The sequence below is a fragment of the Pelophylax lessonae genome, assembly GCF_965119305.1.
Source record: "Pelophylax lessonae genome assembly, chromosome: 10".
Lineage (NCBI taxonomy): Eukaryota > Metazoa > Chordata > Amphibia > Anura > Ranidae > Pelophylax > Pelophylax lessonae.
This window is the reverse complement of record NC_138777.1, coordinates 232988846-233003013: the sequence shown is the minus strand read 5'-3', so window position 1 is coordinate 233003013 and position 14168 is coordinate 232988846. Positions and strand designations below refer to the sequence as shown.

The 14168-nt window shown below is 46.3% G+C and overlaps 1 protein-coding gene across 1 annotated transcript in view; it reads right to left on the bottom strand.

The window, feature by feature from the left end:
- Positions 1-171: 171 nt before the first annotated feature.
- The window catches only part of ADAT1 (adenosine deaminase tRNA specific 1), a 50295-nt gene continuing 36298 nt past the window's right edge, over positions 172-14168 (bottom strand). The window contains exons 9-10 of the mRNA XM_082269780.1: positions 11240-11326; positions 172-399 (exon numbers count right to left, since the gene is read on the bottom strand). Coding sequence (XP_082125906.1) covers positions 267-399; positions 11240-11326 — 220 coding nt within the window. The 3' untranslated portion in view covers positions 172-266. The remainder of the gene's footprint in view (positions 400-11239; positions 11327-14168) is intronic.

Genomic DNA, 14168 nt, shown 5'->3' with positions numbered 1-14168 from the left:
CAAGTTCTCTAAGGCTGGATTGGAACTTCAGATAAATCCTAAAAAATCAGTGAGGACACATCTGGATTGGCCGATAAAATCTTTGTTTACTAAATGCCGTTCCAACAAAACTTAAAAAATTCCATTGTTGTAGGAAACACCGTGCAATTTAGAACTGTACTGTGCACTGTATGAATGTCTCCGATACGCTGGTTGCATCCGAATGAAGAAACAATTTCCATGCTGTGGGCACCAGACAGGAGCGGTACTCAGAGCGTGTCTAATGCTCAGCTGAAGTTCAGGTAATCACGAGGAGTCTGGATCCAGGATGTAAACGCCTGTTCTCGTAATTGCTTCCAGGCTTCCTGGTAAGACACAGCAGCTTCCTTATAATCCCGATATGTATGCAATTTCCCAGACCTGAGGAGAAAGAGAACACAGAGAGTAGCTAAGGCTGTTGGAAAATGCAAAGTGAACCTGAGTTCAAAAAAAGAGATTTTCTGTCTTCTAGGGAAGATCTCACAATACCAATTGGGTCTAAGGCCCCATTCACACTTGTGTGACTTTGGACCCCAAAGTCGCATGACAGGTCGCACCCCATGCTTCCCTTGGAGTACCGTTTATATCTGAGCGACTTCAAAGTAGTTCCTGCACAACCTTGGTCCGATTTTCATGCGACTTGAGGACCACAGACCTAAACCCTCAAAAGTCGCAAGTAAGCCATACCTACATCAGATAGATGCAACTTTGGATGAGCGCAACTTGTACAGAATGGGAAAAAATTTGTTAGGTTTCTTTATTTTCTAACTAATTCCAAAATTTTCAGAACGATTGGAATTCGAATCAGGCAAAAGTTGACCAACCGACCGATTCAAATTCTGTGTGAAGAATAGCTGGTTGTTAACCCCTAGGCACTGAGCGCACGCAAATATGCAACCTCTTGGCGCCCAGCAGCTGCATATTTGCGTGTATTAGAGCTGTACGAAGAGTGGCTCACGAAAAGCTGCTGATCGTTATTGGCGATCAGGAGTTTTCCTGATCATGTGACCGCCATAACAGCCAATCACAGCGGTCACAAGCCCCGTCCCACCTCCTGGAATTCACAACCCCTTAAAGCGCCGGGGGGTTAAGGAACGGACTGGGAAGCCGGCCACCCTGTCTTTAACAACCGATGACTCATCAGGTGTCAACGGGCTTCCCCACTGACAGCTGAATGTAGGAAAAAGAATGCCGGCAATAAAATAAATATTTGAAAAAACCGGCATGGAGTCCACCCCCATGCAATATCAGGCTCCTCAGGTCAGGTATTGATCCTAAGGGAAACCCGATGCCAAAATGGAGGAAAAAAAAAAAAACAGCATGGGGTGCCTCCCCCCCAAAAATAAAATATATATACCAGACCCTTATCCGAGCATACTGCCCAACAGGTCAGGAAAGGGGGGACAAACGAGCGGCCCCACCCCTCCTGAACCATACCAGGCCACATGCCCTCAACATGGGCATGCCCCACCCTATGTGAATGGGTATGAATACCCCCTACCCATTTACCAAAAAAGTAAACACAGTACACCAGTTTTTGACAATTCCTTTATTTAAAAAAAAAAAATAAAAAAATGTCCCCCAAAGTAGATCCATCGTCAATCACACCGGCCACAGACCCAAATAAAGGAAAAAACCTCTGGCCCCAATGAATACTCCCACTGTCTGCCTTGTGACAGCTCTGACAGTCCTCTCCAGCGTTACATACACTAAGATACCAAAAGTATTGGGATGCCTGCCTTTACACACACATGAACTTTAACCTCCTTAGCTGTATTCCCGAGTGTGGCTCGGGGTTAATTTTCAGTACCAAAAAGCAGTAACCCCGAGCCACACTCAGGATTACCCCAGAATGTTACTCTCAGGGGAGGGCTGGCAGCCTTTGGCCTGGGGGTCAAGTCCAGTCAAGTGGCCCATTGAACCAGCTCACCATCCATGCCCACCTGGTTTTGGACTGACAGCTGTATACAGTGTCTGGCCCCTACATTAATCCAGCCCTGAGTGCGGCCTTTTTATCAGTTTTTACCACTTTCCAGAGTGGCCCGGGGGGCAATTGCCCCCCTGCCCCCCTTGCCAGTCCTCCCCTGGTTACTCTCCTTCCCCTGCGATTCCCCCGCTATCCTCCCCAGCCTTCCTCCCCCGCTGTCCTCCAGCCATCCTCACACTCTCTCCCCCCTCTGTGCTCGGCCGACACCGGCACCTGCAAGTGTTGTGACGCAGGGGGGTGGAACCGGCGGCAATTTCAAAAATGTAAATCCTCCAAATGAGATGATAGAAAGCTGTGATTGGATTACACTTTATCATCCCATCTCACCACAGGATTTCACCTGGTGACTTTTCCAGTGCCCTGCCTGTGCTTTTCCAGTGCTTTGTGGCTGGAAATTAGAGAACGACCATGGCGTCCAAAAAGCGTTCTTTTTGCGCAAAAGCGCTTTTAGACGAACTGGAAAACAGCGACAGCAAAACGGAGTTACTTGAAGAACTGAGCGATAGCGATTGGTGGGAAAATTGGTCATCAGGTACGGAAAGTGATGACAGCGACGATTCTGATGTCTCTTTCTGGCACATCACTTGTGGAATTTTGGAAGTTTATCAAATGATTCTTCAGAATTTCCAATGGCGCGATGTGCCAGAAAGAGACATCAGAATCATCGCTGTCCTCACTTTCCGTACCTGATGACCAATTTTCCCACCAATCGCTATCGCTCAGTTCTTCAGGTAACTCCTTTTCGCTGTTTCGTCTATACGCGCTGTAGCGCAAAAATAACGCTTTTTGGACGCCATGGTCGTTCTCTATTTTCCAGGCACAAAGCACAGGCAGGGCACTGGAAAAGTCACCAGGTGAAATCCTGTGGTGAGATGGGATGATACAGTGTAATCCAATCACAGCTTTCTATCATCTCATTTGATGTATTTACATTTTTGAATTTGCCGCCGGTTCCACCCCCCTGCGTCACAACGCTGGCAGGGAAGGGAACCGGAAGACAGGTGCCGGCATCGGGGGAGGACACAGCGGGAAGACGGCGGGGGAGGACAGCAGGGAAAGATGGCGGGGGATCGCAGGGGAAGGGGAGTTTTAAAAACTAAAACAGATTTCCATGCAAAACAATGTACTGATTTTAGCACAGAAATACAGACCTAATCAGACCGCCAGTGAGGTTAATGACCTCCCAGTCTTAGTCCGTAGGGTTCAATATTGAGTTGGCCCAACCTTTGCAGCTATAACAGCTTCAACTCTTCTGGGAAGGCTGTCCACAAGGTTTAGGAGTGTCTTTGGGAATGTTTGACCATTCTTCCAGAAGTGCATTTGTGAGGTCAGGCACTGATGTTGGACGGGAAGGCCTGGCTTGCAGTCTCTGCTCTAATTCATCCAAAAACTGTTCTACCAGGTTGGGGTGCAGGCCAGTCAAGTTCCTCCACCCCAAACGTATTCCCTTGTATTACATTCTGCCATAAAATATGCTCACGGTGGGGGGGGTTTATCAAATATTTGTTTCCTCTGTAAGCAGAGCTAAATGGTAAAATCCCAGTTTGGCCCCCTCTGATAATGCACAGTAGAGCCCCAACAACTGCTGGGGTGTGAGAGGATTTAGTGGCACCAACCGTCTCCAAAACAAACCCGTCTTCTGCCAGAAGAAGGTTCATTCATAAAAAGGCCTCTATGGGTAAGCGTGACACCGGGCCTCGCCGCTCCCGCAGACATTAGTCAGCTTTTCCTGGCCGTGCCACCGGCTATGACTTCACACAACTAAGTGTTTTCTTATTTAACGATGCCAAACGATTGGGAGTGGCGTTTATGGGTCCCCCAGGCCCCATCCTAGAGAGGCACAGTGTCACCGTCCGCTGCCCAGGATAATCCTGTTACACGGAGCGACATGGGTGATCCTGAGCCACAGCAATGTATACAGCCAATCGTCAGGCCTCATTATACGTGAATTCCGCCATGTCTGTGTATTCCGGGCAAAGCATCAGATTCTCAGCCTCGAGTTCAAAAACTTTAAACATATTGGGGGAGATTTACTGAAACTGCTGAGTGCGAAATCTGGTGCAGCTGTGCATAGAAACTAGAGATCGGCCGATATATCGAGGGCCGATATTGACTTTTGCCGATATATCTGTATCGGCCCCGGAGCTGGCCGATATTCCAAATATTGCTCATTTGAGGGTAAAATGATGTCGCATACAAATGTTATTGAATAGGTCACTCACATATGTACAAATTAAAGATATAAGCAATGAAGTGAGGTCATGACATCACTTCCGGGTACTCGGCGCCAAATTAAACAAACTGACAGCATTCAAAACAACCAAATTTGGCGTTTTGAATGCTTTTAAGTGCAGAGGAGAGGTTTGGGGTATTTTAGACTCCCAGATCCCTCCACCACAGTACCTGTCAAGTGCTAAAAATATATATTTTTTTTTTTTTTTAAATGTAGGGTACCTGTCAAGTGATAAAAATTTTTTTTAAATGTACGAAAATATCGGCCCATATCAGCCGATACCGATATTCAATGGCCAAAATATCGGTATCGTTATCGGCAACAAAAAAAACGATATCGGTCTATCACTAATAGAAACCAATCAGCTTCCAGGTTTTATTGTCACAGTATAATTGAACAAGAAGAAGCTGACCATGCACAGCTGCACAACATTCCGAGTGCTCCAGTTTTAGTAAATCTCCCCCATTGTTTAACCACTTTCACTCTGGAAGGTTTTACCCCCTTCATGACCAGGACATTTTTGCTATTCAGCACTGTGCTATTTTCACTGGTAATTGTGCGGTCATGCAACGCTGTACCCAAATGAAATTGACATAATTTATTTTCACTCAAATAGAGCTTTCTTTTGGCAGTCTCTGATCATCACTTTTTTCCAATATAAGCAGAAAAAAAAAAAAAGACTAAAGATTTTTGAGAAAAAAAAAAAAAAAAATATATATTACTCTCTGCTATGAAACATCCAATGAAAAAATTCAATTTCTGGCCACAATGTATTCTGTTACATGATAAAAAAAATCCCAATAAGTGTATATTGATTGGTTTGTGTGAAAGATATAGCGCTTACTAACTATGGTATATAAATTGGAATTTTTATTTATTTATTTTATTAATGGCAGGGATCAGAAACATATAATGGGACTGCGACAGCGATCCTTCAGACACAGCTGATCACAATGTAGACACACTTGCTGATTATCGGCATTCCTTTCCTCACGTCCTCTCCTCACAGTGTGAGGAGAGGAGAGCCCGTAACCGGTAAGTGTGAGAGGGACATCTACACTGATAATCAGGGCAGTGATCATCAATGTCCTGATAATCATTGCAGCCCCAACAGTGCCCCCCCCCCCCCGATCAGTGCTGCTCATTAGTGCCCTTCAGTGCTTCCTCATCAGAAAATCTGATGTGCCACAGATTTTGTAATGCACAACACTCTATTGGTGCACTGCCGTCCATTGCGGCTTGCTGTAACATGTGTTGCCTTTGGTTGCATTTGCGTGCCATTGAAAAGGAACAGTACAGCAACGCATGAAATCTGCAATCCCACACGTTATCCACTGTGCAAAGATATAAGTTGGCCCTCAAAAAAACAAATGCTGGATTCATAGGTGTGCACAGCCTATTGCATTAGGGTGTGCACCTCAAAGCTCAAATACATATGTGGGTGTGTATACAGTATATACTGACGGTTTTAGTAGACAAGAGGACGGTGTCAGTAGACAAGAGGGCGGTGTCAGTAGACAAGAGGGCGGTGTCAGTAGACAAGAGGGCGGTGTCAGTAGACAAGAGGGCGGTGTCAGTAGACAAGAGGGCGGTGTCAGTAGACAAGAGGGCGGTGTCAGTAGGGCAGTGGACGGCGTCAGCAGGGCAGTGGACGGCGTCAGCAGGGCACTGGACGGCGTCAGCAGGGCACTGGACGGCGTCAGCAGGGCACTGGACGGCGTCAGCAGAGTAGTGGACGGTGTCAGTTTTTATTATTTTATTTTTTTAAACATTTTTTAGGATCCCCGTTGGGTTGCTTTGATGAAATATCAAGGGTTTTTTAAAAAAGGAATCTGCGCCATACAGGGTGATTAGGGTGTGCCCAGGCACACCCTGTGCGCACGCCTATGGCTGGATTCATCTTATATCTGATATGTGAACAATTATGATAATACAACGCATTTTAGGAGGATCCAGCAGATGGTTTCCAGGCCTTGTGGGCCGATTCCTGCCAGCAAGTGACATCATGAAAGGTTACATGAGGCCAATTGAATTGCTCCCATCCTTTATAATCTCGTACATATTCTACTAAAACAAAGAATAAATAAAACATCTTTATGATCCACCCAGTGCATGGAACGGGTAACATGGAACTCCGGCCAAGTTGTTGAACCCTCTGAGATTAGAAGTGGACAGTTAATCACGTTGGCCAGAGAACAAGAGAGCTGTTGTGTGCGTCTAGGCTGGCGGGTCCCCATCAGTAACAGCGAGCTGCGTCTCTTCAGATGAATAACTACATCCATAGGACTTACTGTATATGTACAAAGGACCTTTATTACCAGGAAGGCTTTCCCATTAAAGCTGAACTACAGCCAGATAGAAGAGACAAAAATTAACCACTTGCTTACTGGGCACTTTTACCCCCTTCCCGCCCAGGCCAATTTTCAGGTTTCAGCGCTGTCACACTTTGAAAGACAATCGCGCTGTCATGCTACACTGTACCCATATGAAATTGTTATAATTTTTTTGAGACAGATGGAGCTTTCTTTTGGTGGTATTTAATTACCACTGGGTTCTTTATTTTTCTGCTAAATAAACAAAAAAGAAAGACTAAGGGCCCTTTCACACAGGCGATCCGATCCGATCCGCCTGTCAGTTTTTCAGGCGGATATGATCGGATCCTCCATGCATCCCTATGGGGCAGCGGATGTCAGACATCTCCGCTGACACCCGCTGCTATCCGATCCGGTCTGCGAAATCCGGGCGGATGGAAACCCTATTTTCCATCCGTCTGGAGGATCGGATCGGATGAAAATAGACAGGCAGTCCATTCTCATCCAATCTTCCATAGAGGACAGCGGGGATCTGACAGTGCGGAGACGGAGCTGTCATTCGCCTGCTCAGCCGGGGTCGGCGGATCGATCCCCCGCTGAGCAGAACAGACCTCGTCGGACGGGTAAAGACCCTAAAATTTAGGGGGGGGGGGATAAAAAGTTTCTGGTATAATATTTTGTAAATAAGTAAGTTTTCTCCTTCACTGATGTGCGCTAAGGAGGCTGCACTAATGGGAACTGTTGGAGGTGGAAATGATGCGCACTGATGAGGTTGCACTGATGGACACCCATAGGTGGCAATGATGGGCACTGATTTGCACTGTTGGGGCTGCACTGAAAATCAGGACACGGATGATCAAAGCCCTGATTATCAGTGTAGATGTCCCCCTAGGTGGATTGCTACTTACCGGCTCTCCTCACGCGCTATCAGGGTGGGGAAAGGAATGCAGAGAATGGGCAAATCCTGTTTACTCTGTGATCAGCTGTGATTGGATAAAGCTGGTCACATGGTAAAGAGCTGCTGTGATTGGCTCTTTATCCCGATCTGTGATCATCTGGGTCTGAAGAACACAAAGATCGCAGATCCCCTGCAGATGCGTGCAACAGGAGGCGCATGGGAAGCGCGATCACAGGAGGATATCAATAGACGCCCTCCCGGAAATGTGCGACTGTGCTGTAGCGGTCATATTTTCTATTGACTTAGCCCCGGTTCACACTTCTGCGAGTGCCGGGTTCGCATGTAATATCGGAGCGCACTGCTCCGACATTACATGCGATCAGCTGTGCGGTGCGAGTTTAGCCATACAGTTTGTATGGCTAAATTCGCATCGCACCCGGAGCAAACACGCACAGGAGGCATTTTTGCAGCCGCATCAGGATCGGATCGCACAGCGGTTCACACTTGTGCGATCCGATCCTGTGCGAACTGCACAATCGCACTGCGATATGCGATCAAACTGGGGGTGTCGTTAAGATTACATTGACACTCCCAGCGTATCGCATATGGCAGTGTGAACTGCCGGGGGTGCGTGTGCGATGCGGGATCAGGCTGCGAATTCGCAGCCTTCCCGCATCGCATAAATGTGAACCGAGCCTTAGAAATAAAGTTTAGTTTCTGTTATAATATTTTGTAAATAAGTAATTTTTATCCTTCACTGATGTGCGCTGAGGAGGCTGCACTAATGGGAACTGTTGAGGTGGAAATGATGGGCACTGATGTGGCTGCACTGACGGACACCAATAGGCGGCAATGATGGGAACTGATTGGCCGCACTGATTGGCAGCCCTGATAGGCACTGTTGGGGCTGCACTGAAAATCAGGACACGGATGATCAATGCTCGGATTATCAGTGTAGATGTCCCCCAAGATGGATTGCTACTTACCGTCTCTCCTTACGCGCTATCAGGGTGAGGAGAGGAATGCCGATAACCGGCAAATCCTGTTTACTTTGTGATCAGCTGTGATTGGACAAAGCTTGTCACATGGTAAAGAGCTGCTGTGATTGGCTCTTTACCCCGATCTGTGATCACCTGTCTGAAGGACACAAAGATCGCAGATCCCCTGCAGATGTGTGCAACAGGGGGCGCATGGGAATGGCGCGATCACTGGAGGATGTCAATAGACGCCCTCCCGGAAAGTGCGACCGTGCTGTAGCTGTCATTTGGCTATAGCAGGATAAGGGTATTCCAGCTCTTAAAACTTGATTTTATTTTTTTCATTAATATAAGAAAGGTTATACTCACCTGCTCTGTAATGGTTTTGCACAGAGCAGCCTATTTCCTCCTCTTCTCGGTTCCCTGCCAGCGCTCCTGGCCCCTGCGACTTGCTACGGGGGCACCTATGCATGCTCGCTTACAACAGAGTGTGGCTCAGCCCTGCCCCCCGACTCTCCTCACTGGCTGTAATTGACAGCAGCAGGAGCCAATGAGTCACTGCTCTCATCCACAAGGCTGGATGGAGATCGGGCTCAGGTGAGCACATAAGGAGGGTTTGGGGGAAGAACAGACCACAGAAAGTTTTACTTTACCGTACAGAATGCATTAAAGTAAAAAAAACGTCTAGCTTTACAACCACTTCATTAACCTTTTCACTGCCAGAGCCATTTCTGCATTCTTTTTAAATGGATTTAACTACTTCCTTGACTGCGCTATAGCCAAAAGATGGCTACAGTGTGGTTTTCCAGTGGACAATCTCCCAGAACCACAGCGCAAATCTGTGGCCCTTTACCATGTGATAAGCTGTGTCCAATCACAGCTGATCTGATCACCTGTAAAGAAACTTGCCAGTTATGGGAATTCCTTTTCTCCCGTGCTGTCACAGTGAGAGGAGAGTCGGTAACCGTCAAGTGTGAAAAGAGGACATCTACACGGATAATCAGGGCACTGATCATCAGTGCAGCCCCAACAGTGCCGCCTCATCATTGCTCATCAGTGCACATTAGTGGCGCCTTCAGAGCCGCCCATCAGTGCAGCCTATTGGTGCCCATTAGTGCAGCCTATCGGTGCCCATTAGTGGCACCTTTAGAGCCACCAATCAGTGCAGCCTATCAGTGCCCATTAGTGGCACCTTTAGAGCCGCCAATCAGTGCAGCTTATCTCTGCCCATCAGTTCAGCCTATCGGTGCCCATCACTGCAGCCTATCAGTGCCCATTAGTGGCACCTTTAGAGCCACCAATCAGTGCAGCCTATCAGTGCAGCCTATCAGTGCCCATTAGTGGCACCTTTAGAGCAGCCAATCAGTGCAGCCTATCGGTGCCCATCAGTGCAGCCTATCGGTGCCCATTAGTGACACCTTTAGAGCCGCCAATCAGTGCAGCTTATCGGTGCCCATCAGTACAGCCTCAACAACGCACATCAGTAAAGAAGAAAAATTACTTATTTGCACAATTTTTTAACAGAAACGAAGAAAATTTTTTTTTCAAAAGTTTCAGTATTTTTTTGTTATAGCAAAAAAAAAAAAAAAAAAACAGCCCAGCAGTGATTTAATATCACCAAAAAAAAGCTCCATCGGTCTCAAAAAAATGAAAAAAAAAAAGTCATATGGGTACAGTGCTGCATGACTGCGCAATTGTCAGTGTTGCATGACTGCGCAATTGTCATTCAAAGTGTGACAGCGCTGAAAGCTGATAATTAGCCTGGGCAGGAAGGGGGGGGGGGTGCCTGGTATTGAAGTGGTTGAAAAAATAATTTTAGGCCTGAAGATTAGTTAAACCAGTGTTTCTCAACCTTTATTCAGTCAAGGCACCCTTTAAAAATGACGGACAGTCTAAAGGCATGCCATTTTAAAATGTAAAAACTATTCTAATAGTTTTACATAATGCAGCACCATCCACAAAAGTAGGACACCCAACGTTAGAGGGGATTTATTCTTGCAAAGCAAATACACTTTTTGCAAACTGGTACTGACTAGTATTCCAATGTTTATCTTCTCCCTACGTTTTTCTCCATCGCTCAGCCAATGTGACCTCACTGCTGATGGAGAGAAGAAGAAGGATGCTATGCAGGCGACTGACATCCTCCCTTTCAACTGATGTCATTGGTTGTAGAAGGTAGCTAGAAGGTAGTAATGGTGCTCAATGAAAACCTGTGGCTTTGTGTAACTAAAAGGCAATCTTTATCCACATGCCAGGCTTGTATACAATTTTTGGGCAATTTTTAGGCATTTTACCAAGGCACCCCTGAAGAAACCTCAAGGCACCCCAGTGTGCCTGGGCACCCTGGTTGAAAAAGGCTGAGTTAAACCATTATAGATTTTTAGAAAGCAGACACCCTGGAGAATTAAATGTTAGTAGTTTCAGTTTTGTTTAGGTTGCACGATATTTCTGCAACAATTCATCAAGCACAACATTTCAGTAACGATACATTAATACCTGTTACTAATTCTTTGGAAGACTATAGAAGAGGAGGTTGTGCTTCCCGTGTCCCCCAATGGACTCCAAGAAGAATACTACAGAGAGTATACAATTCCTATTATTGGCTTCAGATAGATCTAAATGTGCACCACCTAAAAATCACCATCATTCCCTCAATGCAAAAGGCCTAAAAATGTTCTGAGATTGAATAAAAAAAAAAAAAAAAGAACAACCCCAATCCACAGCAAGAAGTTGGAGCCCGGATAGTTTTAGTGTTCTGCTCTCATGGCGAGGGAGAATCGCAGGGAGGAATGTGGGGAATTCTCAATGTCTCACCTGAGTGTCTCCGGAAGCCGATCCTCCGACAGATCTTCCACTAGTTTCTGGAATTCATGAAATAGCTCAGCTTTACAAATCCGAGACCTGTGAACACAAAGACAACACTTTTCAATACCTACCGGTCTTTAGTATCGCCCCAGCATGTCATTATTAGACGGAAACTATACCGTTTTTTATAGGTTCATTTATAATGGTTGCCTGGCAGCAGGACTGGGACAAGGGGTGGGCAAAAGGTGTGGCTGCCCTGGGCACAGTGTTTATTCTTTACAGTTAATCTGTAAAGAAGAGTGGACCAAAATCCTTCCTGAGATGTGTGCAAACCTGGTCACCAACTACAAGAATCGTCTGACCTCTGTGCTTCCAACAAGGGTTTCTCCACCAAGTACTAAGTCATGTTTTGCTTGGGGATCAAATACTTATTTTACTCACTGAACTGAAACTTAATTTCTAACATTTGTATTGTGTTTTTTTCTGGATTTTTGGTTGATATTCTGTCTCTATCATTTAAAATAAAAAATATAGACCCGTCCATTTCTTTGTTTCTTTTCAAATAATTATTGTCCCCACTGTAGTTCTTTATTCTTAATAGTCTTCTTATCCCACCTGAAAGAAATTGTGGGAACGGGGGATGGTGCACTGCGGTGTAAATGTTAGCCATACTGCATAAATGAAAATTGCTGGCAAAAAAGTGTTAATGAAGAATAATCATCAAAGTTTTAAACACTTAAGCCCCGGAAGATTTTACCCCCTTCCTGACCAGGGGGTATTTTGCGACTTGGCACTGCGTGACTTTAACGGACAATTATGCGGTCGTGCGACGCTGTACCCAAATGAAATTGACGTCCTTTTTTTCCCACAAACAGAGCTTTCTTTTGGTGGTATTTGATCACCTGTGCAATTTGTTTGATCATGCGCTATAAACGAAAAAGTGCGACAATTTTGCAAAAATAACATTTTTCAAATTTTTTTATATGAAATTCCCCCCCCCCCCAAAAAATGTAAAAATCCAAATTTTTTAACATTTTTGGCCAATTTGTTTTCTGATACATATGTTTGGTAAAAGAAAATAAGTGTATTTTGATTGGTTTGCGCAAAAGTTATTGCGTTTACTAAGGGAAAGATTTATATAATTTTTGATGTTTTTTTTTTTTTTTTTTAACGAGTAATGGTGGCGATCTGCGATTTTTTTTGCAGGACTGCGACATTGCGGTGGACAGATCGGACCCTTGACTGACATTTTTGACACTTTTGGGGGTACCAGTGACATTACTGCAGTAATCAGTGCTATACATATGCACTGTTACTGTAAAATTACACTGGCAGGGAAGGGGTTAACTTTATTGGAGAGGCAGGGGTTAAATGCGTCCCTAGGGGCGTGCTTCTTACTGTAAAGGGGCGTGGCCTTTCATGTAACCACAGAGACGTACGATCCTAAATAGGAGGATCGTATGATCTCTGCAGTTACATCAGGGAGAATGACAGGCGGCTTTGTTTACATCAGCCGCCTGCCTTTCTCCCTCTGAAGCGGACGATCGCGAGTGACCGGCGGACATCCGAGCCGCCGGTCACTCGCGCTGGAGTGTCCGAGAACGAGCGGGAGCACGCCTCCAGCGGCGCGCGCTCGCCCCCTATTGGCTCGCAGGCGAATGACGTATATATACACGTCACTTTGCCCAGGAGGGGCTGACCGCCGCTGAATATAGTCGTGCGGCGGTCGGCAAGAGGTTAAAATAAAAATTATAAACCCATCATTTCTTTGTAAGATCAAATAATTATTTTCCCCACTGTATTTATTCTTTATAGTCTTCTTATCCCACCTGGCAGTCGAGACCTTTCCTGGTCACCGTCAGCCGACCTTCCACCTCTCCTTCCTATACATCCTCATTATGAAGTGCTAGCAGTCTCTTCAGCTCGGCCTCTTCTATAAAGCCGGGACCTTTGTTCTGGAACGTGTTTAATAGCTGCAGATGTTCAGAGCTGTCTGCAGGCCGTCTTCTCATTGTATATTCCCGGCCTAGATCCATGGTGGTTGGGCTCATGTTTCATGTATAGAAGGCTCTGGGATGAAGCAATCTCACTTCCAATGTTCTCTGGCAGAGAATAAATAAATATATTCTTTTAGAGGGATGTCAGAGCACGCACGGCGTTCCTGCATGCTAAGCAACGTGCACCGAACGTCACACCGGCCAGATTAATCATACCGGACCAGATAAGACGCTGACAGAAGAGTGTGACCTGTACTGTGTGTTCCAACAATGCTGAAAAGTTGGAGGGCTTAATGAGAAGTGAGGTCATCAGAGCTTGCAGAACTTTCCTCTGAACTCGCCTGTCAATCATTCCAGATTTATAAGTACAGGACAGGCACTGACAGCTAATGGAGCAGCAGCTACCACTCCTATTATTCATCGGGATCACAAGATGGACAAAGGGGCTCCAGCAGAAGCTCGGATATCAGAACTCCTGTAAATGTGCCCCTTGTGGCATTACAATCACGGGGATGCTGAATGGGCAGAAGAGGTGGCAGGAAAGCAGGGGCTGACTGGCAAATTTCGGTCCAGGGGGCAAGTACAAACCAGAGGCCCATGGTGTAGTGCACAGGTGTCAAACACAAGGCCTGCGGGCCGAATGCGGCCCTCAGGGCCATTTCATGTGGCCCTCGCACCTTTCCTGCAGCTGCGGCACCCACCTTGTCTCTGTAGTCAACAGCAGAGAGGACAGAACTCCTTTGCCAGATCCTGCACTCCTCTGTGCAGCTGTAGAAAGGCTCCTCTTTGCGCCCCCCCCCCCCCCCCCCCAGGACATGGGGTGCTCTGGACATCTAATCCTACAGATACAACCGGCCCTTTGAGGGCAACCATAATGCTGATGCGGCCCATGATGAAATGGAGTTTGACACCCCTGGTGTAGTGACTCGGCCCCCCTCCTG